Raw genomic sequence first — 27,317 nt, forward strand, 5'->3', positions numbered from 1 at the left:
GGTGTTGTTCCTCATGGTGTGGCCCACCTGAATTCCAGACGTAGATGATATAGCATTGAGGAGCTCACTTGATAAATGGAGTGGATTTCAAATATACAACATGGTGGTTGAGGGTGTTTTGGCCGTGTAAAACAGGTGTTGTATGCATTTCCAGTCTCTCTTTCATTTTTGGTCTCTCTTGCATTGCATGGTAGTGTTTGGTGGACACACGCGCGAGAAGTCATCAGATCCAGTGGCAGTACCAGAGTTTACTATGCAGCCACTGTTTTCTTACCAACATCTCACCTATGTAGACTATCCCATCCAATGTGTCAAAAAGGTGGTATGCAACCTGATGGTCAGCTGTCAGCTGATATGAAAATTTGTATGGCCCACCCAATGAATGGATCAGCTTTCTTTTCGTTTCCTGTTATAAACACAATGAATGGACCAGCTCAGCTTGGCTCAGCCAACAGGTTACCCCGGCTAAAATTTGACTTGGCTCAGTCCTTGAGCTTGACTGGCCAGCTGGACACTATATATATATAAAGTGAACCTGATTTGAGTCGAATCAATTCAAGCCGAGTTGAGTCGAGTTTGAGCTAATTTTTTCAAGCTCAAAAAATCAGATTGACTTGGGTTGAACCCAGTTTGGGGCCGAGTCGATTCAAACTTTTCCGAGTAGAGTCAAGTGAGTTAACTGAGCTCACTCAGTTCGTGTACAGCTCCAGATATAAGGGCTACACAGGGCAATTGATAATGTGAGGCTGACCATGAACAAGCCTGGGCACTTAAATCAGGTTAAACAATTAATCAGATGGGCCACAATCGTGCAAGAAGATAGGGGTTGTTAGAAAGAAATCGCCAGTGGATTATATTCAGTGTATATGTGTGGCCCACATGATGAGTAGACCAGCCTGGATTTTGGGATTGATAAGTGAAGAAATCATCTATTGATCTGCTACCGCCAAGTTTTAATTTGGGGAAATGCATCCCAAAATGGAATTGTAATTTGTAGGCAAGGACTTCATAGTGTGCCCCACCAGATGAATGGCCCTGATCACACAGAAATTTACCACATTGACAAGTATGCTGATACAGCATGCTAGTTCTTAAACATATAATGTGTAGGACAAGAGTCCTGAACAAGATGGGCCCGTGAATATCCCCTGCAATGAAAATCAGGCGAACTCACTAATTAGGTGGGCCACACCTGTACTGGAGTCAAACAATCAGCTTTCATTGACTTCAACATGTGGTCCACGGTCCACCTGGTAAGTGAGCCAGCCTGATTATAACCTAGGTGATCTTCATGGTCTTGATGGTCTGGCCCACCTTCTGAACGGGTCTGATGTCCTACATAAGTGACAATTGGCAGGAAATACAGGGATGCATGTGAACGTTCACGCATACTGCCTACCTGTCTGTGATAATTTCTTATCAAAATATGTTTGTACAAAGCCTGTTTGCTTACAACATAAAATCAGCAGCTGTTTTACTCAAGATAAAAGAGGTAATATGGTATTGAAAAACATCAGCTAACTCTATTTGAGATTGAGATTACAGAAATTTTGTTACAAGAGTCCATACCTGCATAATATTCATGCCCCATCACCAATGGGACAGCCCTGAGAACAATCCAACTCATTTTTCTCCCACTTTAGAATGAAGAAATGGGTAAAGATCAAAAACTGCGAACAGAATCTTGAGCACCCATCACTCAATTGACAAATCCGTTTTCATGCTGTGTTTTTCTTCCCGCTGTTTAATCAAAACCCTGCAGATACTCTTGCATTCACTGCCTGTCTTGTCAACCTGTGGACGCCATTGGCAAATGACCATGCTACGCATTCCCTCAACCTTCAAAACACTAGAAGCCGATCAAAATGAAGTTCGCGGCATGGTATCGAGTCAGCTTCCATTTATTTGAGATTCCCAATGCGTAAAGAGTCTCTAAAGTTTCCCATTCCTTTCACATAAACTTTGTTTTTTCACTATGCTTCTTCATCCGAGTCCTGCACAACCTTGCGCTTTTTCGCTACCCTCTTGGTTTTCATAACTATCTGTTGATCTTCACTATCAGATCCTGAATTCTCCGCTGCTGCAACAGTATCGGCTTCAGGCAATACAACCTTCTCAGACTCACTTTCTTCCTCACCTTCAGATTCCTCACTCGAGTCATTCCGAGATGCAGCAGGATTTACCTGGCTAGGTTCGCGTTCAGGTGGCTCTTCTGGTCTAGCTACCTTTTTTGCATCTAGTATCTTAAAATCCCGGGCAGTGCTGCGCTTGGCATGCCTCAGCAGGTTGACTTTGGTCAATTTGCTAAGTTGGATGAGATATTTCTCGTAATCTTCTATTTGAAAGATCAGATCTGGAATGCATCTGTTCTCTCTTTTGATCTTTTTAATAATTCCCCTGTTTTGCACATTTTCTTGTTGATTCTGCATTGCGCAGTATAACACAACTGCATTAACAGGGCAGTCTCGAAAGTAGAATAACAAGCTTATCTGACTAAAAACACAGGAATTGCGTTATGCCTGATTTCCTACAAATGGGTGTCAACGATATCAGCAATGAATATCATAGATACCGGCAGACCTTCACCAGATTTCTGAATATCACATTTGTACATACCATATTTAGACATCCTTGTAATATTCTCTTATAACTGACCCCTAACTAGAGGATCTAGATTGCTGTAAATAAGGTATGTAACTGACCCCTAAATTGGGGATCTAGATTGCTGTAAAGAGGGTAGAAGATCTATATTATGGACGGGAGAGCTCTCAGATGAGATAGAGAAATTCACCACAAACATTCTTCTTGTGTTTGTAGTATTCTGTCATGCGTGTGTTGTGGTTTTAACATGGTATCAAAGCCAAGTCTCTTGCCATCGTCTTAGAACAATCTTTATACGATTTGTGATTTCTTTGGGCATAAAGAGTTTGTCTTCTTAGGTATTTTCATAGTATCCGATTCTTGGCTCTTTGAAGTTGGATCTTGGCAAGGCGTGGAGGTTCTTCCCCATTAGTTCTGTGGCGTTCGTGGGCAGCATCAGATCTCTTTCTTCTTGATATTTTTTACAACTCACTTATAGAGAAATCTGAGTTCGTGTGCATCAGATTTTCAGGTAAGAATTATTTTACTTGGGACATTGTATCATGTCCACCCTCTGTCAAGCCCATTGGTTGTAAATGGGTTTACCCTATCAAGCTCAAATCTGATGGATCCTTGGACAGATATAAGACTCGACTTGTGGCTCTTGGCAATCGTCAGGAATATGGCATTGATTACGAGGAAACCTTTGCCCCGGTAACCAAAATGACCACTGTTCGTATAATTCTAGCTATTGCGGCTTCTCAGGATTGGACTCTCCACCAGATGGATTTCAAAAATGCTTTTCTTCATAGGGATCTTAAAGAAGAAATCTATATGCGCCCTCCCCCGAGTATTTCTGGTTCTAGTGGTACCGCTGTGTGTCGCTTGAAACGTTCATTGTATGGGCTGAAACAAGCCTCTCGTGCTTGGTTTGAGAAGTTCCGGCAAACACTTCTTTAACTCTCCTTTGTGCAAAGCCACTATGATCATTCTCGATTCCTGCGCAAGAAATCTTTGGGAATCATATTTTACTTGTATACGTGGATGATATTATTATCACCGACAGTGATAGTGTAATGATTCAACAACTTCAAGCTTCCCTTCATTCCTCCTTTCACATGAAAGATCTTGGCGCCGTCACCTATTTCTTAGGACTTGAAGTTCATAAAGGTGTTAAAGGTTTCTTCCGAAATCAGCAGAAGTACATCACAGATATTACTATGTCTGATACCATGTCACAACCACAACATACACAAGACAGAATACTACAAACACAAGAAGAATGTTTGTGGTGAATTTCTCTATCTCATCTGAGAGCTCTCCCGTCCATAATATAGATCTTCTACCTTCTTTACAACAATCTAGATCCCCAATTTAGGGGTCAGTTACATACCTTATTTACAACAATCTAGATCCCCAATTTAGGAGTCAGTTACATACCTTATTTACAGCAATCTAGATCCTCACGTTAAGGGTCAGTTACAAGAGAATATTACAAGGATGTCTAAATATGGTATGTACAAATGTGATATTCAGAAATCTGGTGAAGGTCTGCCAGTATCTATGATATTCATTGCTGATATCGTTGACAATGGGTCCCACCATTCACTGATCAGATCATTGATACAATAGGCATCATCGTGATTGGGGAATGTCCCCAACAATTCTCCAGGTTGGATGATCCTAGCCACCCACCCAAACTTTGGCCTTTTCAGTTTTAGTCCACAGACTACCACATCATATCAAGAAGATCAGAAGGTCCTCCCAAAAATGGTGGGACTAGAGAGATATGGAGAGGCAACTTTCAGAAGTTGGATGAAAATGCAAGCACCGGAATGGGGATGGAACTAAGAGGACCCCCAACTCGAACGGTTGGGAGGGCATGTGTATTATCATAGAATTTGGTAGGGGAAGTAAATCTAGCCTTAACAAGGATGAGGAAAGGAAAGGCTGCAGAAACATAAGATATACCTATAGAAGTGTGAAGACACCAAGTGAAATCTGATTATTTTGGTTAACATTTTCAGTAAAAATTTCCAGACAATGAAAATGCCAGATGAATTGAAGAGAAGCATAGTGATATCTAAAGAACAAAGGAAACGCACAAAGCGGTACAACCAGGGGATCAAACTTATGAGCCACACAAGGAAGCTTTGAGAGGCGGTGATGGAACAAAAATTAAGACACGAAATAACGATTTCAGAAAATCAATTTGGTTTCATGATAGAGATCAACCTTTCAAGCTATTTTTCTACCTAAGGGGCACAAGACGACTCTCTCTAAGGAACTCAGAAAAATAGCCTCATAACTTCGGGGGAAGGGGTGCCTCCTCAGTCCTCACAACGGGGGTCGCAGTGACTAGGCCCAGGCTACTGTTTACCAATAAAACAGGTCTCTGCAAAGTCGTAAGACCATGAATGGGGGCTGACGCCTGCCCAATACCAGAAGGTTAAGTTGGTGACCTGATGATGGGAGTGGCCGACCGAATCCCTAGTGAACAGAGGACATAGCTATAACGGTCCTAAGTTAGAGAAATTCCTTGTCGAGTAAGTTCTGACTTGCATGAAAAGTGTTACGATCTAGGCACTGGGTCAGAGATAGGCTCGATGAAATAGACATGTCTGTGAAGATGCGGACTACTTGCACCTGGATAGAAAGAACCTGTGAAGCTTTACTATTCCCTAGGATGGGCTCTGGGCCTAAGTGCAAATATAAGAGGAAGAATCCAGACATGATTTTTATAGATCAAGCAAAAGCATATGATAGAGTACCGATGGAGATCTTTTGGTGGGTGGTGGGGGTAAGGTGTTCTAGGAAGATATATGATACCATTGAGGAATAATTCGAGGATACCATTACAAAAATGAGAATGATATGCGGTGAGATTGATGAGTTCCTAGTAGTAGTGGCTATTCATGAGGGGTCAATATTACGCTCTTACCATTTTAAAATTGTTGTAGATGAATTAACCACAAGTGATACAATGAGGTCCCACTGTTAGTGCATCGGCAAAGAATGAGTGTGGTCAGAGATGAGGAATTTTTATAGTGTGTGAAGACTAGGAAGGATGGAACTTTGAAGCCATTTGGAGTAGCCACTTAGTTCTGAAAACAGAAAATAATAAATAATTGAAAGTAGATTGAGATAGTATGGTCATGCGAAACAAAGATTGAAGGCTGTTTTGGTAACGAGGAAACATTGGTTAGGGTGGAAGTGCCTGAAGACCTAAAAGGAATCATTTGGGGTGCTGAGAAGGGAGCTTAAGGGGGCGGGATTGGATGCACACCCAATAGGGGATTTTGGCAACTAAAGACCATTTTGAGCCAAACCCCTTTTCGAGATGTGCATTTGGATGCACTTTCGCAACTCCTCTTTGATCCCCCTCTTGATGAAATAGGTGCTAAAAAGACCACTTGCCAAAATCCAATCAGATTTAAGGGCAGAAACTCCCTTTTGTGGAAGTTGCATCCCAAGTCCCCAAGGCTTGTCCAGTTATCGAGGATAGGGGATTGGATCGATTGGTGAAACAAGATATGTAAAGCCAACCCAAATAGCTGGGACAAGGTTGTGATGATGATGGTGATCAATTTTCAAGCTGCCAATCGAAGGTCAGGATTATCCCAATTCCCATCATTATTTCATGATCCATTCATAGGGCAACTCTTTGGGTAAATGGTCAGGATCCTCGAAAATGGGCCCCACTGATTGGAAGTTAGGAACTCACGGCCAACTATTACTAATACCACTACCAAGGAGGAAATTGGGAGAGTAAACTCCAAATCAACAAAAGTAATACAAGGCAGCAGAAAAAATACAATACCCTTTGCATCAAAGCCACAAAGTTGTATAGTGGAGCAGTAAGCTTTTTGCAAGTTACTTCAGCTAGCCTCTGGAACTTTTGTCCAGGTAAAGGTTGTTTGCACCCTTTAGGAGCAATCCTAAGTTTTGTCATATGAGCCAAATGCTTGTAGAACTTTGCAGTTGATTTTAAGAATTGCTCTGCATGAGGATCTGCATGTTAAAAATATACATCAAAATTTCATGAAAAAAAAAAACTCAAGGTCCGATGTGCTCAACTTCTTAATTGCAAACCTTACCTTTGAGGCTCATCTCTGCAAAAGATGATAACAAATTCACCAGAGCTTCTGACCTAGAGTAAAGTGCCTCTTCCAGTATCAGTCCAGGTGCCCTTTCCCCACAAGGATCACTATTGTCAAGGTTGATGATTTCATGACCAATGTTGGAAAATGCCTTCAACTTCTTTATGGCCCAGTCTACATCAACAAGAACAGATTCAATAAATTGCAATAACATAGTAGCTATTGCATTCTCTGTTGAATGATTTATCACAGGATAAATTTCGGACTTCTGTAATGCGTCCCTCTCATCAGACCCAATGACTTTCAAGAGCTCAGATGCCATGTCTTGTGCAACCATTAAATCATTAGGAGGTGAACTTAAATAGATGACAAGTGCTACCACACGTTGAGCAGCTCTGGAATTCACTGTTGAATTGCTCTTGCAAATACAAACGGCCCACGACCCATAGAAGTTCCGTAGCTTACATGAAAGTTTGTTCCCAATCATCAACATCATCTCGGAGACAACCTGACAAAGAAACAAAATCTCAAGAGAGGGGATCTTCTATACAGAAATACAATATCAAGCATTTGAAACAATAGGCACAAGTGACATGAAGCTATGGGAAATCCTGCCAGCCCTTCACATCCCATGATTGACAATATGGGATCACAGAAAAGGAAAAGAAAATGAGGGCAAGTTCAGTTTTTCACATGAAATGCTAATTAGTGTTTTGAAGAAGAAGTCACTAGCCTTTCTCCCAACCACCCGCCCAAATCATACACGCACACCTCAAAGGGCAAACAAGCAAAGGAAGGTTAAGGAGGGCAGTTGCCAGGCATGCTGCTGAGCATGGAGCGCGCACACATTGAATCGAGGTTCCTAATATCTGTGTTAAAGGGTGCATCAACTGGACCAAAGATCAATATGATACAGAGTGTATTGGACCTTAACCAGAAAAATAAAAGAAAAAAGGGAAAAAAGGGAAACACAAGAATATATAATCTGTTTGTGTTTTTCGCATGATGTATCAGTCCATCTTTGGAAAGAATTTGATACAGGACATGAAATTAAATATGACATGCATGATTTCAAGCTTTAGATCATACAAATTTTAAACAGTCTCAAATTTCACGCCCCACATATGATCAAACATTCAACAAGGGAAATCTACGGGGGTCCAAGCCTACACACATTTAGGGCTGGATCAAATAAAATTATAAACCAAACAATGTCCAAAGGAGTGTAAGATTCATCCACTCTTGCAAAGGATTGTTTCTCAATTCAAGAGATTCACCATGTTTCAATTCGGGAAAAGTCTAGGGTTTACAATAGTTGGAAAAACTTGGAATTTGGGATTATCTAGAGTTAGGGTTAGGGATTTAAGGCGAGAGAGGAGTGAAATAGGGGAGAGAGAATAACCTGAGACAGTCCACATGTGTGGACAGCAGCCCAGCCCAGACGCATGTGCATGGTTTCCAATCCACACGTGTGTGGGGACCACGAAACTAGAAATGGCCAGCTAGGGGTTGGTCGGTCAGGGGAGGTCTACCCTCACGCCAAGTTTCACATCGATTCGCGGTCCGGTGCATGCGTGGTACTTTGCCGAAGTTTCGGCCCCCTGGTGGACCAGAATCTGACAATCTATTGTAAAGGAGAATTTGGGTGCAAAGAAAAGATAAATCTGAAGATGGAAAGGTTGTGGGAGATGATGGATGCGGGGTGTAGGAGGTGGGGATGATTTGGGATGGTTGTGGCTTCACACCACGGTAATTAGCCCTTCGAGGAAGGGAGGGTTTCACACCCAATTAGCTTCTTCAACTCCGAGGAATAGAAAAGAAAAAAATGCAGAATTTTATTCATAAACTTCAATGAAAAAAGACCTACATGAGGTTGCCTATTTATAAGAAAAACCCTAAACCCCAAAAACCGTGCCATGTCGGTACACTATTACTTAGATACGAAGTAACAAAAATAACAACTAATCAACGCAATCAAAACCGTTCATGATGTTTCTAATAACGATAATAACCAAAACTCAAAATCCTAGATCATCTAGGGAAGTGGGCCACGTTCATGAGATCCAATGGTGGAATCCATATGATGATCGGGTCCACTCCAATGCTCCATAACACGGCCCCCTAACTAAGAGGTCCTCCATAGATGTCGTCGTTGATCCAGATCGATAGTGGGGTCTTTCTCCTCCTTGAGTACGTGCAGGGGGGGGATGCGCGTGCGCATGATGTCCCCATCAACTCTCCCCGGCTACAAAGATTTCGTCACTGACGAAACAAAACTTCCGAACTGCTCCAAGATGTCAGGATCAAAACTCTGAATCTCCTCCTTAGTGAGCCACATACTGTCTAAAGTTGGGCGTGACTTCCACTTGACTAGGAACTTTTAGAATCCACCGTCCGACGTCGATACTATCTGATGGTCCAGAATATCCTTTATATCCTTTCTGGGTGTGGGAAGGGTAGGTATGGGAGGTAAAGGCTGAGAAGATGGGTCGGGAAGAGACCATGAATCAAGAAAAAGGTCTGGGGAATCAGGATGGTTCGGTCCAAGGCTAGACAATGTATCAGTGGCCCCCTGAAATGCAATTAGATCCCCCACATTGAATGTGGAACTAATTCTCATGGAAGGTAGAAGATCTACCACATACACATTAAGAGTTTCGTTTTATAATTTTGAATGGTCCAGCGCTACGTGCGTGTAATTTACGAATGACTCCTTGAGAGTACCGTTTTGGCCCGATGCAGATCATCAAAGAGTCCCCTATATTGAATCCTTGAATCGTTTATGTTAGTCTGCAGAAATTTTGTAATGTTCATTACTAGTATTGATCTTTCGCCTGATTTCTTGATGCAATGAATGAATGTGATGTGCAAAGGACTCTGCAGACTCTGATGACCTATGGGACAAGGACATAGGGACAAGATCAATAGGCTTGTTAGGTTTATAACTAGTAGCGACTTCGAAAGGACTTAAACTTGTGGATCTATTGACAAAACTATTAAATACAAACTCGACGATAGGTGGTGCAGTGTCCCACGTCCTGGTGTGCTCCCCAAGAGTTTTTCTTCTTCTTCCTTAGTTATTTTCATGCTTTTCTTAAGAGACTTTAGTCCAATCATGTCTATGGTTGGATAAACCTCTTAGGAGGTGTGAAAGAGGTGAAGCTTGTAGCATGATGAGATGTTTCTATTGCTTTGATTCATGTTTATGTTGAACTCCATGGATTCTAATTTGATATTTAAGGAATACTTTCAGTTTTTAATGGTTTATTGTGACTCAAATTACAGTAGATCTACAATAGCTTTGAGTATCTTCTTTTCTTGATTTGAGATTGTGAAATTAGTAAGTCCTATTGTTCACCATCGTCCCTTGGGCATGGTAGGGTGATGGAATCCTTCCTAATCTTCACAATTCTCCTACTTTGAGATTATGGGATTGGTAAATCCTGTTGTTTGTCATTGTCTTCTAGGCATGGTTTGGTGATGGAATCCCTGCCAATTATCATAGTTCTCCTTCATTGAGAATTAGGTCAATGGAAGTTCAGATTTGGTTTTATTGATATATTTTCCAATTGGATAGGATAGGACTCCAATTCTAATTGTGTTACTTGAATCAAGCAAGAGGGCTCCCTGATCACTACAAGTGGATCCTTGGCACCCTAGTTCCCACCTTTAAATTCTTAGTTTTAATTACTTTATTCACAATTACTCTCTCAAATACTTGAGAATTAATTTCACATCTTCTTCCAGTTCTACTTCTAGTTAATTTCAGAAACTTACAAGTTTCAATCCCTGTGGATTTAACCTCGGTCTTACCGAGATTATTACTACATCGTGACCCGACACTTGGGGTTGTGAACATTATTCCTTGCTATTATTTGGTCATTTTTGTTCCATAGAACATCGGACTAAATGTACCATTCAATGTCTGCCCATCAATAAGGAACACCTTGGTGCCCTCTCCCGTGCCATACTAGTGGGCAAAGTGACCAAACCCCTGACATCTAAAATACCTAGTCACATCACTTTTGCGTGAGCTAGACTTGACAACTCCTTTACTCTTATCATCCTTAGGCACAGATTGAATACTACTAGAAGGCTTGTATTGATATCCAGTGTTAAGCTTAGCCCTAGAAGGGTTGGCCTTAGCGCCAGAATCACGAGGCTCAAACAGCCTTTCCACAGGTGTTTTAAGGTATTGCCCGACCTCCAACACTACTTGATACATCTGTTCAATAGTGTCTATGTCCTTAGCAAGCAACTCTCTCCTAATGTCAGAACGGAGGCCCGTCTTAAATCGAGCAAGTGTACGGGATCCTCATCAACTTCACACCGAGTCAAGTACTCTTCGAACTTCTCAATATATTCAGCCACACTCATGGAATCTTGTCGAAGAGACTATCATTCTTCCACCAACCTCAAGTAATAGGAGAAAGGAAGGTACTTTTCCTTAAGAGTTTCTTTTATTTATCCCCAATGGACTATTGGGGGCTCCCTCGACCTTTCTTTCTTTCGCTCCACAGTAGCCCAAAACGTCTTTGCTTGGCCCACAAGCTTAATCTTTGCAAATCGGACTCGACGAGCATCCGACATGTCGTACCACTCAAGATAATGGTCCATATCCGCCAACAAATCTAGAGAAGTTTTAGGGTCCAAGTGGCCATCAAACGTTGGGGCCTCTACTCTAACTCCCTGGAGGAGTCGCGCATCTGGGTCATAGTGATCATGATGCCTCTCGCGGGGTGGGTGCATGGGTGCGCGCCCATGAACATTTCCTTGGCCACCCTCATTCCCTTGTCTATTCTCCTGACCACCTGCCTGAGATTGGGCATCTTCCCCAATAGCGGGATTTGCCCAGGTGGAGGTCTCTAGTTGCATATCGCACGTTGCTGCATAGTTTTACAAGCATGATACCGTTTAATGGCCTCGATTTAATTGTGTTTGTGATGCAGAGTGTATTTACGAGCATGGATCAAAAAGGATGCTTAAAGCATGGATTTAACGCTCCGATGACACCAAAGCATGGGATGGACTCAGGGACCAAGATCAACGCCAGAGATCCAAGAAAATCGAGAAACCGAAGCTCAAACTAATAAAGATCAGCCATAATGCAAGATCACAGGGTTTCTACCATCCGTTCGGTTCGAAACTTCACATATGGCCTAAAAACTAAAAACTAACCGTACATGTCAAATTTCAGCCATTGGATCCCCTGAAGTGGCCCAACGGACAGATCAGCCCATAAATCAGTGAACTGAGGCCCGCCTGGTGTCTGAAAGTGCTTCAATCTTGGGCTCAACGATTCAAATGAGCCGACAAAACGGACAGACAGATGGATCTCTCAAAAACATCATAATGGACCCTATGGGAAGCAGTGCATAGTGCAAAAGTGCACTCTCGTGCACCGAATCAAGCCGATCGGGTCGCACTGACCCGATCCTTCTCGCAGACGGACAGCGGCGGACGCTGTTTCCGTTTTCACGTAGTGGGCCCCATCAATCACAGCTTCTCGACGATCGTAACTGGCCCATATGCTCGCAAGGTGACTAACACCGTCCGCCTAGCTTTCCTTTTTGGCCCATGCACACACACAAAGGCAGATTACCTGATAAACGTCAGATGGACGGCGGAGTAAGCAAGCTTATGGACCACACCGATTTTCTCCAAAAAATACTCATTTTCGGAGGGTTTTTCGTCCTGAACCTAGTGGACGGAATGGATTTCTCAAAATACATCACCGTGGGGTCCACCTACCATCACAGCGTTCAAACGTGCAGGCTCTGTTTCGCAACAGAGCCTGCGGTGGATCGTTGTGGGGGAATCAGGATGGTTCGGTCCAAGGCTAGACAATGTATCAGTGGCCCCCTGAAATGCAATTAGATCCCCCACATTGAATGTGGAACTAATTCTCATGGAAGGTAGAAGATCTACCACATACACATTAAGAGTTTCGTTTTATAATTTTGAATGGTCCAGCGCTACGTGCGTGTAATTTACGAATGACTCCTTGAGAGTACCGTTTTGGCCCGATGCAGATCATCAAAGAGTCCCCTATATTGAATCCTTGAATCGTTTATGTTAGTCTGCAGAAATTTTGTAATGTTCATTACTAGTATTGATCTTTCGCCTGATTTCTTGATGCAATGAATGAATGTGATGTGCAAAGGACTCTGCATACTCTGATGACCTATGGGACAGGGACATAGGGACAAGATCAATAGGCTTCCTAGGAACAACATCACACCAAAGTGTGGCTTTATATGATCCAAACTGAATAGGAACAAAACAACGGTGCGAGACTGGACTGGAAGGTTCATCAAGCCAAGACACTCCATAGGGTTGAGGGAGTGGAGCAAAAGGGTGGAGAAGTAGTCACCAAGAGTTCTTCTTCTTCTTCCTTAGTTGTTTTCATATTTTTCTTAAGAGACTTTGGTCCAATCATGCCTATGGTTGGCTAAACCTCTTAGCTAGGGCTAAGAGGTGAAGCTTGTAGCATGATGGGATGTTTCTATTGCTTTGATTCATGTTTATATTGAACTCTATGGATTCTAATTTGATATTTAAGAAATACTTTCAATTTTTAATGGTTTATTGTAACTCAAATTACAGTAGATCTGCAATAGCTTTGAGTATCTTCTTTTCCTGATTTGAGATTGTAAAATTAGTAAGTCGTGTTGTTCACCATCGTCCCTTAGGCATGGTAGGGTAATGGAATCCTTCCTAGTCTTCACAATTCTCCTGCTTTGAGATTATGGGATTGGTAAATCCTGTTGTTTGTCATTGTCTCCTGTGCATGGTTTGGTGATGGAATCCCCGCCAATTATCATAGTTCTCCTTCATTGAGAATTAGGTCAATGAAAGTTTATATTTGGTTTTATTGATATATTTTCCAATTTGATAGGATAGGACTCCAATTCTAATTGTGTTACTTGAATCAAGCAAGAGGGCTCCCTGATCACTACAAGTGGATCCTTGGCACCCTAGTTCCCACCGTTAAATTCTTAGTTTTAATTACTTTATTCACAATTACTCTCTCAAATACTTGAGAATTAATTTCACATCTTCTTCCAGTTCTACTTCTAGTTAATTTCAGAAACTTACAAGTTTCAATCCCTGTGGATTTAACCTCGGTCTTACCGAGATTATTACTACATCGTGACCCGACACTTGGGGTTGTGAACATTCCCTCTTCCTCATCACTAGGGGTTTCTGTTGGCTCATATTCTTCCTCCTCACCGTCACTTTCTGAGTGCAGTACTTCTACTTGCCCATCAATAAGGAACACCTTGGTGCCCTCTCCCGTGCCATACTAGTGGGCAAAGTGACCAAACCCCTGACATCTAAAATACCTAGTCACATCACTTTTGCGTGAGCTAGACCCGACAACTCCTTTACCATTATCATCCTTGGGCCTAGACTGAGCACTACTAGAAGGCTTGTATTGATATCCATCTATAGGCTTAGCCCTAGGAGGGTTGGCCTTAGCGCTAGAATGACGAGACTCAAACCTCTTTCCTACAAATGCTTTGAGGTATTGCTTGACCTCCAACACTACTTGATACATCTATTCAAGAGTGTCTATGTCCTTAGCGAGCAACACTCTCCTAACGTCAGAACGGAGACCCGTCTTAAATCGAGCAAGTGTACGGGATCCTCATCAACTTCACACCGAGTCAAGTACTCTTCGAACTTCTCAATATATTCAGCCACACTCATGGAATCTTGTCGAAGAGACTATCATTCTTCCACCAACCTCAAGTAATAGGAGAAAGGAAGGTACTTTTCCTTAAGAGTTTCTTTTATTTATCCCCAATGGACTATTGGGGGCTCCCTCGACCTTTCTTTCTTTCGCTCCACAGTAGCCCAAAACGTCTTTGCTTGGCCCACAAGCTTAATCTTTGCAAATCGGACTCGACGAGCATCCGACATGTCGTACCACTCAAGATAATGGTCCATATCCGCCAACAAATCTAGAGAAGTTTTAGGGTCCAAGTGGCCATCAAACGTTGGGGCCTCTACTCTAACTCCCTGGAGGAGTCGCGCATCTGGGTCATAGTGATCATGATGCCTCTCGCGGGGTGGGTGCATGGGTGCGCGCCCATGAACATTTCCTTGGCCACCCTCATTCCCTTGTCTATTCTCCTGACCACCTGCCTGAGATTGGGCATCTTCCCCAATAGCGGGATTTGCCCAGGTGGAGGTCTCTAGTTGGGTAACGCGCACGTTAAGTTGATCCAAGTGTTGGTCAATACGTTATTCCAAGTGCCTACCTAAAGACTCAAACTGTCGAGTTATGTTTTTCATGGACTCTTGCAATTGCTCCATGTTTAGTGCAGAGTGCAAAACCAAAACCACGACCAGTATGTGTGGGCATACAACCACTCACTCAACTCAAAGACCCTCTAATGCAACTATATACGTCTAAATGGGACTAAATGATCATATAGGACTCTATATGAAGGAAATTACACAACGCTACTAAAATTCCAGCAGTATAATTGCCCAAATAATTTGTTAACAGAAAATTCAGCCATGAAATTTGTGAATTTTTGACAACAAAAAATTCAGCAGCCCATGTTATGAATTATGGGTCCTAAACAATCCTATATGAGAAGACTTGATGCATAATGGACATAAATAAACTGAACCCTAAACATGCAATGCATTCCCCTATAAAAAAACCTAAGCTCTGATACCAAATTTGATGCAGGACATGAAATTAAATATGACATGCATGATTTCAAGGTTTAGATCATACAAATTTTAAAGAGTCACAAAATTCCGCGCCCCACATACGATCAAACATTCAACAAGGGGAATCTACGGGGGTCCAAGACTACACACGTTTAGGGCTGGATCAAATAAAATTATAAACCAAACAATGCCCAAAGGAGTGTAAGATTCATCCACTCTTGCAAAGGATTGTTTCCCAATTCAAGAGATTCACCATGTTTCAATTCGGGAAAAGTCTAGGATTTGCAAAAGTTGGAAAAACTTGGAATTTGGAATTATCTAGAGTTATGGTTAGGGATTTAAGGCGAAAGAGGAGTGAAATAGGGGAGAGAGAATAACCTGAGACAGTCCACACGTGTGGACAGCAGCCCAACCCAGATGCACGTGCGTGGTTTCCTATCCGCACGGGTGTGGGGCCCACGAAACTAGAAACGGTCAGCTAAGGGTTGGTCGATCAGGGGAGGTCCACCCTCACACCAAGTTTCACGTCGATCAGCGGTCCGGTGCGTGCTTGGTGGTCTGCCGAAGTTTTGGCCCCCTGGTGGGCCAGAATCTGACAATCTGCTGTAAATGAGAATTTAGGTGCTAAGAAAAGATAAATCTGAAGATGGAAAGGTTGTGGGAAATGATGGATGTGGGATGTAGGAGGTGGAGACGATTTGGGATGGTTGTGGCTTCACACCACGATAATTAGCCCTTCGAGGAATGGAGGGTTTCACACCCAATTAGCTTCTTCAACTCCGAGGAATAGAGAAGAAAAAAACATAGAATTTTATTCATAAACTTTAATGAAAAAAAACCTACATGGGGTTGCCTATTTATAAGAAAAACCCTAAACCCCAAAAGCCGCACTATGTCGGCACACTATTACTTAGAGACGAAGTAACAAAAATAACAACTAATTAACGCAATCAAAACCGTTCATGATGTTTCTAATAACGATAATAACCAAAACTCAAAATCCTAGATCATCTAGGGAAGTGGGCCACGTTCATGAGATCCAATGGTGGAATCCATATGATGATCGGGTCCACTCCAATGCTCCATAGCACGGCCCCCTAACTAAGAGGTCCTCCATAGATGTCGTCGTCAATCTAAATCGATAGTGGAGCCTTCATCCTCCTTGAGTACGTGTGTAGGGTGAGGGGCGTGCGCATGCGCATGATGTTCCCGTCGGAATTTGTCTGTCAACCTGACCTATTGAAAACTACGTTACAGGAATCACCACTATCCATAATTAAAATATATACGATTACAATCACAGATATCATGTAATTAAAATATATATGATTACGATCACAAATATCGTGAATGCAAGAATCCTCCACAACTAGAACCTTCACGTGCACAACCAGCATGTATTTGAATAGACTAGAATCTTCTGATAAATATAATATCTTAGCTTATAGACATACATCAAATTGCAGAAAATAAGCATGGTTAAGATATCTCACAATTATGACACGACTTATTGCAAGAATTTCTCTATTAATAAAGAAATGCTTGATCTCTGGCAAGATAAATCACTTGAGACATCATCAAGAGGAAATCTAGGAATTTATAAAGTAATGGCAAAGCGTTAAAAAAAGAAAAATAAAAGAAATCAAGTACATAAATGAGTTTATTCTAATTGTCTAAGTTTCGAATCATATGTACTCTGTGTAGTAATATGGGGACATGATTTGCAATAAAGATTGTGTTTCTTTCAAATTTCTGACCGCATGCACTGATTCCAATTATTTTTTCACACACATGGGGAGTTGTTTTCTTCAATGACCAACTTTTTGAAAACATAGTATTGCATCCAGTTTCTGAATATATTTGCATATACAGCATACTATTACCTCATTTAATGTTTCAGGGGAGGGAAATACATTATGCAGTAGAGAAACAAGGCAGAAGGTTATGGATTTACATACAGCATACTATTACCTCATTTAATGTTTCAGGGGAGGGAAATACATTATGCAGTAGAGAAACAAGGCAGAAGGTTATGGATTTACCTCAGATTCCCGGTGAAGTGAAAGATCAAGTAGCTCAGAGAGCAAAGGCTTGATTCTTTTTTCTAGGAACAAATGCATACTTCTCACATGTTGATCATCAACCATTGTGGCTACCCCACTATCACCATCCCCACAGGCATCTGCACCATTTTCTAAATCATGTTCAAATGAGGATGCAGACACCAAATCCTCAATCAATCCAGTCCAATGAGGCCCATGTAGACTTATTTTAAGCAGTTCATGCAAACAAACCAACGACTGGAGGATCTGTTCCCCTCGATCTTCCAAGGTTTTCTTGCCCTTAGCTTCTTTTTTCTTTTTATCCCTCCCTGACTTAGAGCTTGACTTGAGCAGCAACACCAACTGCAACAGTGGGCATCCCAACACTTTGATATCTCCATAGATCAAGGTCTTCAATGGATCATCATTTGGCATGGCAGGGAAAGATTTTAGTAGATGAAGGCAAGCCTTCAACACAAAGGCAATCAGTTTCGAACAGTGAAATGATGTCTTGGATGAAGATGATGATTGGCTGTGATTCTGAGAAACTGTATGGGTATTAGAAGCATCAACATTATATAACTTCAGTGCGGTCACTAACAGCTGATGAATACTTGAAGTTGACAAGAAAGGACTTCTTGCTTGAGACAATTTCAGGAGGGTGGCACGTGGACCTTCTTTGGTGTTCTGATCAGACTTTTCCAGGATATCTTGAGTAATAGATCTTGACGATCCCTTTGCAAGACCATTCCCTTGTTTAGTATTGCATGCAACCTTTTGCAAAGAATCATACAGATTGATGAGCTCCAAAAGTTCTTTTTCAAGATCCACCTTTTCTGTTTCTGTAGCTTTCTCCAACTCTGTTGCAACTGCATTTAACAATACCTCGACAATTCCTGACAATATCCAAGAAGAGTAGCTACCCTTCTCTCCTTCAAAAGCACAAGAGCCTGGATCCTGACACTTGGCTATAACATCTGATCCGATATAGAAAGAAATTAGAAAAAAGCAAGTTGGAAGACAAAAGCTTTTAAGTTAAAAGAAAATTTGGAAAGGAGGCACAATATCAGGTCAACATTTCACAAACCTTCCAAACAGCCATTTCTCAACAACTTCCGTATATTTAATAAAGCATTTGAGAAAGATTCGCTAGAGGAAACTCTTCCTGCCTGCAGTAGCTTCAGAGAATCAGTGTGGCTACAGGATTGTATTTCAATACCATCAGTTCATACACCATCAAGTTGGTCCAAAGGAATGATTGAGATACCTCGTTCTCTTGAGAAAGAGAGAACCCAAAACATGGCCATGAATACTCTGATGGACGATCTGTTTTGTTATGTGACTGGAGGAGAAGAATCCAAGAGACACACGATAGGAGGCAATCTAAAGGTTCTTCAAGGCAAGCTTTGCCATTCTCCAGTTTAATGCAACTGCTAACACTAAGCTGGACGTCTTCATCCTGCACTAACATAGTGCTTGAATGTCAAGTGTTGCATTTGGCAGCACAGATTGCATTTACATGGGCAAAGTGAGGTTGAAACAAGATTTGTACTCAATACCTCATGGTAAAAGGAAAGAAAGTGAGGCCACAGGAAATCAAAGACAGGCCCTGCAATGAACGGGTCCAACATGACAAGTTTCACAAGCCCCTGATACATGACCTCTTTAACTCTAGCCTGATTAAAGTGATTAAGTGGTAAGCAGAAACATGGTTGGAAATCTATATGCAATGATATATGATGGATATAGACTGATTAAGAGAACAGCAGACCTGTTGTGAAAGGCATCTGCGGAGCAATCCACTCAGGTCTTGAAAGAGGCCTGTTCCCATCCCACAGGGAATCCCGGCTTGCTGGCTGCAACTAGCTTGGCTGGAAGACTCTTGCATTGAATTTGGACCATTATTCTTGGATTGTTTGTCCGCGACAATCAGATCAATAATAGCATTAGTAGCAGCAATACGGACTGTATCTTCTCTTCTAAACATGGCCTTCCGCATGACCAAAATTGTGTAATCCTGAAAAATTGTCATCAGAAGTATGCATCTCACTACTTTACGTATTGGTCTTTGATTGAATAAGACTGCCAAAGAACCAATACCTGCAGATCACGGCTGAATTTCATGAGTGGCAATATAGCAGTAACGAATGAGATGGAAGTTTTATCATGCATGAAAGTGAAGTAATCCAAAAGTTCCTTCAGCCGTGCAACATGTTCGAGCGTGGGATAGGGATAACTCTGAACCAGACAGCTGATCAGTCTGAAGAGAAAAAAATACAAACGAGTGAACAGAACATATGATAAAAACATGAAAAACAATCATCATCATCCTGAGATTATATTGAATTTACCTGATGATTGGCATGGTTTGTTGAGGCTTCAGAGAAAGGATGCGAAATTTGCACTGTTCAATTATCTGCAACCAGGCAATGAAATGACCATCAAGCACATTATCTGAAAAATGAGAATACTGCATAACATCCAATCTGGATTGGGAAAGTGTGTAACAGTCCCACAATGATCCAACCACAAAGGACAAAATGCATAGGAAGAAATAAGACATTTAGCAAATCTGATGGAAAATGGATGACAAACAGCACAAACACCTGGCAAATTCTAGGAAAATATTGAGGACAAAATAAAAGAGGAAAGAATTGAAAAGATTATAAAAGAACAAAGAGACACCTTCTAGACCAATATTTCATACTTCTTTAAATGCTTTCTCTAGGATCAGAAACTTGTTAAGGTTTGGGCATCTACTGAATCTCACAAGCAGTTTTAAATCCTGTTCTAAACGTGTTTGCCAAGAAACATGAGGCCCTATTTGGATCGTGGTATTGGCCAGTTTGAAATGCTTGTACTGGCTAATCCTAGATTGAGCAATACAAGGATCCAAACGGGCCCTAATCTCATGCAGTAAATGCATTTTCATTAACTGTGACAAAATGCTTCTATTGTTTCCATCGATTCCTATCAAACCAACCTCGTTTCTTGCCATGTCATGGACTTCAAACAGAGTCTTCAGTATCTGAATGCCGAGTTCTCCGGTGCCCATCAAACCATCAGAGTCGGAAAAATCTTCTCCGTTGGAGCCTTCAACTGATTCTAGCAAACCAAAGCCAAACTGAATGATGCTGGACACAATGTGCTCCCTTCCATAGTTGCTCTCATTAATCTACAGCACCAGGAAAGGAAAAAAAAAAAACACACACACACACACACAAAAAAGGTCTTGCACGGATTACAACAGTATTCTTACAAAACAGTCCAACACATACACACAATAATGAAGCAAGAAGACTATTACAGCTCGTATCACAGCCTTCTCCACTCTTTTAGCTGTATGGAGAGAGTCTTTTTTCAAACTATCCGGCAACCATTTACAATCTCTGCAAGTTTCAGAACAGAGTTATAAAAGGTCTAGACAAACAAAATATCATTCCCAAAAGTTAATTATCAGACCACAAGTAGTCCATTAGTGAACCATCTATGCAACCGCCAAGTGAAATTAGAGTATATGTGGGCCAAGTATAAAGACTATCACAAGTGTTTCTCTACCGCACATATGATGCATGAGTAGCTGATTGGAGCCGTTCAAATCATAGGCCCTCTGGTGGACAGGCTACAGCTCCAATATTGAATCTAACTATCAAACCAATAGACATATGCTCGCCAAACAAGGACTGTTGTGAAAAGCTTGGATAAGTGGGTCCACAAGATCTTATGGCATTAAAGTCGAAGATGGACAACCTACATCCAGCGGTCCGCTTAACTACATAGGGAGCATAAAGGATCTAATCACTCCTCTGATCCTACGGTTGGGATGGCCCCTGGACACAATCAATTGTTTAAGATCGTCTAGAGGCAGCCTAATGGACATTGAATTTTCTCGCTGTTCCTTTCTCTATTTTCACTCTAGGGATTCATTCAGATGGTATGCCTTACCAAGGGAAGGCAGATCAAGAGGAGTTCAGATGAGATACAGACAAGGCATTCAAAAACGGTTACATGACGGTAACAGTGATGACCATTATGCATTATGGGGTCATAACGGTCATTACAGAAAAAATGGCCCATAACGGTCCATTATGGGCCAAAACAGGTTTTTTCAAAAAAAAAAAAAAAAAAAAAAAAACGTAATGGCCATTGCGGCTTGTATCATAACGGTAACAGCAGTGGCCGTTATGGCCGCCATTACTGTTACGGAATACCCTAGATATGGATACCTGTCTCGTCCAATCTCTCTTTCATATCCCAATCCTCTTTCTCATTTAAACTCAAATCCAAAATTTAAGCCTCGAGAGTACAAAAAAAAGGGATTTCAACCTGGAGAAATTCCAAGGGAAAACCATGTGGGGCCTACCCACAAGTGTGGCATGCTGGCCCATATCCAACACATTGCTCATTTTTCCTCCTAGCCAAGCATGTGTAAGTGATGTAAAGCAGGTTGCAGACACTTTCATGGCAAAGATGGACCAGAGAAGGCCCGATCGGAGGTGGAAATGATCCGGACCATTAGAACCTTAAAACAGTCGTATCTCGCAAACCGGGATGAGTTTTTTGACATATCATATATGATTTTGGGGTAGGAGAAGCTACTTTAGCCAACCAACCTGCTACACCGCGTTTTCCATGCCAGATTTGCAAGATTCCATCAGCTTAACGGTCAAAAGTCCCTTTCATGTTCATTTTTACTATAAATAGTAAGTTTTAATTCAAGCATAACTTTTGATCCTTAGAGTTGTAGGAGTCGTGCCCAACATGAAAAGGGCTTAGAAAAGTTAGGAGAATAACGTGGTTGGGTTGGGCCAAATTGGACACTTACTATTTTTGGCCGAAAACCATGAAGTCTAGTAGGAATGGAGACCGTCTGAAAATAGCGAGTTTACTATTTATAGTAAGTCACATTTTTAGGGTGTTTGAGTTGGAGTTTGAGTCTAAAACCCTGTCCCAGGTTTGAGCTCATTATTTAAAGGGTTGTAATTTCGTTTTTTATAATCAATCAATTTATTTCGAATTTATTAGAAATTATTTCTATTTTTATCCCTCGTGGATTCGAGGAAGCTCTGTGAGGAGTCCAGAGAGCTCCGTGGATTTGGAGTAGATATCCCCTGAGGAAGACGGTGATCGACCTCGTCACGCCCCTCCTTGCGTCAGTAAGCTACAGCTCAGCCACAAAGATCGTCGCATTAGTGTCAAAAGTAATGGCCGATCCATGGTGGGATCCACAATTTCAACAATCAAAGTGTACAGTAGCAATGCCTTCAGGTGCCATTTATAATACAGGGAAAGCACATGTATAAAACAATTTACAATTTATAATTCCAAGCATCCATTCTACTTTCATTTCTAATCAAACATCTGCTGCAAAATGCAAGAAATACCAACTAAAAAACTCAAAGTCGGTACCTTGCGAATCGGTACCCTCGATACGTCGTAACCACGGCCATTTTCAGTACACCCATTGCGCTCTCACTAAACCTCCGAACCCTCGCAACCGACAGCAAAACCGTGACCGCAAAATGATTAAAAACCCTCATATCTGATCGCACGATCCCCAAAACCTCCTGCCCCAGCGAAGAATCTTGCTTCACCGCGAAATTCACATGCAGTAGCACCGTCCCCTCAACCTGCCGGACAATCGCCGCCGTCGCCCTCGACCCCACCACTGCCCCAAAGAAGCCTACTATCCCTTCAACCACAGTCCGCTTACCGAACCCACCCTTTGAACCCAGGAGCAGCAGCTGGTAGACAAGTGACGGCAGGTCCTGCAGATCAACGTTCCTCATTCCATTAAAAACCTTCTCGAGAAAATCCCTCGCCCGGGCTTTATCCAGCGGTGGGAATTCACGGAGGAGGGAGACAATCTTGATAAGTAGAGCCTTGGACCAGTCAACCGACACGATCTGGCCAAGCACAGAGTCGATGTAGTCGTTGGTCCCTTCGATCTCATCCGATGACCGGACGAGGTCGAGTGATCGAGGGAGGAGGTCGAGAGGGTGGGCGTCATCGGGGCCTGCAATTTCGGAGAGATTGGAGAGGATCTCGGAGATGAGAGGAGGGAGGGGTATTTTGGGAAGATGGAGGGAGAAAAGATGGAAGATTCTGGAAGAATTCGAGTCGTGGGGGATTTTATGGGAGTAGAAGAGGCGGAGGTAGGAGATGAGAAGGGAGGACATTAGGGAGGAAATTGAAGGGCTTGGAGGGGCATTTTGGGAAATGAGAGATAGGAGGGAGGAGAGGTATTCGGTGACGTGGACGGAGGGGGAAGGAGAGAGGGAGCGGGCGTGGAGGAAGGAGAGGAGGGTGGATTGCGGGGTGGAGGATAAGAGGGTTGCGCAGGCTTGGGGAGGCTGAGGGTGTTGGTTGGCGAGGCGTATGATATCAGCGTCCGTTAGCGGTGGGGTAGGGACGTGGGATTCGGTTTCCATGGCGGGGGGGGTTTTTTCTTCTGCGCTTTGGTAGAGGGTTTTGAATGTGGGAGGGATGGAAGCATTTGCGCGGGAAAGAGTCGAGGGCACCCTGGGAAGGATGGGGACCGGACGCGGCTTGGCTGGGGACCGAACATCAGCTAGCTAGCTGGTGGGCACCACCATGATGTATGTCTTTTATCCACGCCGTCCATTCATTTTTTTTCACATCATTTTATGGCATGAGCCCAAAAATAAGAAGATGAGAATCTCAGGTCAACCACACCATAGAAAACAGTTGAGATTGAACACTAACTGTTGCAAACATTTTGGGCCACGGCGGTTCTGAATCCAGCTGATATTTGTTTTTTCATTCATCAAGTTATGTGTCACGATTAGAGGTTGTACCTGATTAGGTCCAACTCTTGCAAGCACCTTACCCAAACTTGAACTGATTTGGGAATGAATTCAGCAAGGCTGACTTGATCGAACTGATTTTTTGCTGGCCTTACCCAAACGTCAATTCGAGTCATTTTTTATTTTTTATTTTTAAAAAATCAAGAATTTTTAAAAATTTGTAAAAAAATAAGAAAAAGAAATTAAGGATAACTTTCCTAAGTTAATAAAAAAACTAATTTTACATATTTAAAATATATTTGAGAGAAATAAAATCAATCAGACAATGAATTAAATAACAAGTGCTTGAATTTTGATCAGCTGGAACCAGGGCGGCCCACGAGCGGCTTGCACGACTGCACCTGATGTCCCGAGCTAGGGCGGGCCACCAGTGGCCTGCACGGTTGCACCCGAGGTCCCGTGATAGGGCGGGCCACCAGCGGCCTGCAAGGCTACACCCGAGGTCCCGAGCCAAGGCGGGAGCTCAAAAATACACAGAAAAAAAAAAACATATAAATGGAACATACCCAATGAATGGACGAGGATGATCGGTGAAGATAGGGTGTTGGGCTGCTGAGTGGCCTATATTCCGATCAAGTTCAATACGGCGCTGGCTCGGGTAAGGTTAAGGTTCAAGTAGACAAAGGATAAAGGTTATTTTAAAAAAAGACTTTATACTACCCGATTTTGGCTCGAATCGGGTCTCAGATTGGATCGGATCTAACCGAATCGAGTTGATGCGTGACCCGAACTCAACTCGGTCGAGTGTCGGATCCGAGTGGGTCTACTCAATCTGACCAGACCCTAGCTTTCAGTTCGGGTCGAGTCAAAACCGACCAGTTCAGTCGAGTCGGGTCTGATCCTGCCCGCCTCTAATCACCTTATAAACATGTTGGATGACAAATAAATGTTACAGTAGACCTTATGAAGTTTTAAGTTGTGAATGTTCGATTAATATTATTTTTCCATAGAAACTTGGGATTTGAATCAATTTCATTTTTAAGCTTGTATGCTTAAAATAAAATTGAAAAAAATAAAATAAATATATAATGGATGGAGGTGAAACACATATATCATGGTGAAGCCATGGAGCTTCCACAACATCTAGTTTGCTGGTGTTGGAGTCACTAGCCAAACCACCTTCGGAATAAATTGGGCCTTTGAAGGGTTTTATCCACACTGTCCATCCATTTTTATGGTCCACTTAAGATTTGGATCTTCTTCAATTTTGAACATATGCCCTAAAATGATTTGATAAAATGAATGGAAAACATAAATATATAATTCATATATCAAGGTAAGCGCCACGATAAGAGCCACAACAGAGAAGGCTGGGGCACACATAGTCCGCTCCCTTCTGTGTTATCTAAATCATAGAAATCATTGCATTAAATGAAAACCTTTTCTTTTCATTTGCTTTCCCATGAAGCTTTCCAAACCTAGCCTTCTAAGAGGAAGAGGATTTATACAACACAGAAGATCAGATAACTACTAAAGTCAGAGGCCAAGATCTGTTGATCCGAACCATTCGGTGGGATGGACCTTACCGTGGATGGGCCATGAACCACAACTATCTTATATTGTAAGATTAAATGTGGAAGAAATTTTTTTAATCCATTTATGATTTTTTTTGGATATCAATCTAAAAAATATTAAATTTATAAAACCTTTTCTTGTAAGTGATGCCCTACTCATTTTGCATGTGGGTGAAAATGCCAATGTAGGATAATATAATTTATCTCACTATATCAAATACAGAAATATTAACTTATGTATGACGATCAAACAGTCGATTACATGAGTTTTGCCGTAATAATTGGATACCTAAAAAATCTAAGTCTACAAAATCATTAAGTGGCCCACACCGTAAAAGACAGTACTTATGTGATAACCTTGGATCGCTCTAATATTTGTGTTTTCAGTTAATCCTGGTTTGTTAGAATGGTGTTATGAACAGTTTGGATGGCACATAAACATCATGGTGGGCCCGGGATGGTTTCAATGGTGGGCATTTTCATCCCATTGCGTTTCTCGTATTGTTGTCCACTGAAGTTTTGGATTTGTTTCATTTTTGGGATCATGCCTTAACATGAGCCGGAGAAACTGATGATCGAGGTGGATTGCTCACGGACATCTGGGTGGGTCCCAAGTAGTTTCGGACAGTAGAACTTGTGGGCCTGGACGCATGCAACTGGCGTCCTGATGAATAGTCAGGCCTGATTTTTATCATATGACGTGTGCCCCAAGGAGGCTTATCCGATCAACGTTCCAGATCTCGTACACATGTGCCAATTTGGCACGTTCGTGCAATTGTGATCAGCGCTTGAAGATGGTACATCTGGAATCGGCATCGCTGACCGGAATTTGTATTGGACGCGGATTGCGTCGGCAGGGTCTCTGTGGGGCCCATCGTGATGTATGTATTTTATCAACGCCGTCCATTCTTTTTTCCAGTTATTTTAAGTCGATGAGCCGAAAAATGAGGCAGATCCAACACTGAATTGGATCACACAGTGAGGATTCAACGCCCACCCTTAAAAGCTTCTTGAGAACGGTGAAAGTTTTGATAAAGCTGATATTTGTGTTTTCCTTTCATCCAGGTCCACGTGGAACGCGTTGGATGGAAAATCTCACGGTGGGCCCAAGGTTTCCCAGGTAGGCATTATTATCACCACTGCTTTCATATCATGTCGTGTGGTCCACTTGAGCCATGGATCGGCCTCCCTTTTGGGTTCGTGCACTAAAATGATATGTCAGAATGGATGGACGGCGTGGATAAATCTTGTACATCACGGTGGCCCACTTCGATCCTGGCAGGGGCAGGACCCAATCCGCGTCCCATTTCATTCATTTGATAGTTGATATCCTGGCTGTGCACGCAGAATGTATTAACTCAAACACTCAGTGCCTTCAAAAGTTATCCTATAAAAATTGACGCGGAGACGGAGTGCGTCGACGTGCTGGGCGACGTGGGGCTAACGTGATGTATATATTTTATATCCACGCTGTCTGTTACAGGTGAAAATGGACCGACTAAGAACAAACAGTACGAGAGCGACACGGATTGCGTCCTACTCAATCCGTCCGTGCAGGGCTCT

At 42.2% G+C, this 27,317-nt stretch overlaps 1 protein-coding gene across 2 annotated transcripts; it reads right to left on the reverse strand.

The window, feature by feature from the left end:
• Positions 1–1,372: 1,372 nt before the first annotated feature.
• Positions 1,373–23,946, reverse strand: LOC131231163 (uncharacterized). 2 transcript variants are annotated; one of them, XM_058227270.1, is made up of 13 exons: positions 22,823–23,946; positions 20,721–20,802; positions 20,397–20,588; positions 19,765–19,829; positions 19,514–19,673; positions 19,185–19,430; positions 18,973–19,062; positions 18,681–18,872; positions 18,501–18,582; positions 17,414–18,390; positions 6,678–7,188; positions 6,401–6,591; positions 1,373–2,423 (listed from the first exon to the last, which is right to left on the reverse strand). In XM_058227270.1, the coding sequence occupies exons 1-13, from the start codon at positions 23,842–23,844 to the stop codon at positions 1,974–1,976; spliced, it is 4,260 nt and encodes a 1,419-aa protein (XP_058083253.1). In that variant the 5' UTR covers positions 23,845–23,946; the 3' UTR covers positions 1,373–1,973. The 2 variants fall into 2 exon arrangements, with proteins under 2 accessions (XP_058083253.1, XP_058083252.1); XM_058227269.1 differs by having other exon boundaries at positions 18,973–19,089.
• Positions 23,947–27,317: the final 3,371 nt, after the last annotated feature.

Source organism: Magnolia sinica, chromosome 17, assembly GCF_029962835.1.
Source record: "Magnolia sinica isolate HGM2019 chromosome 17, MsV1, whole genome shotgun sequence".
NCBI lineage: Eukaryota > Viridiplantae > Streptophyta > Magnoliopsida > Magnoliales > Magnoliaceae > Magnolia > Magnolia sinica.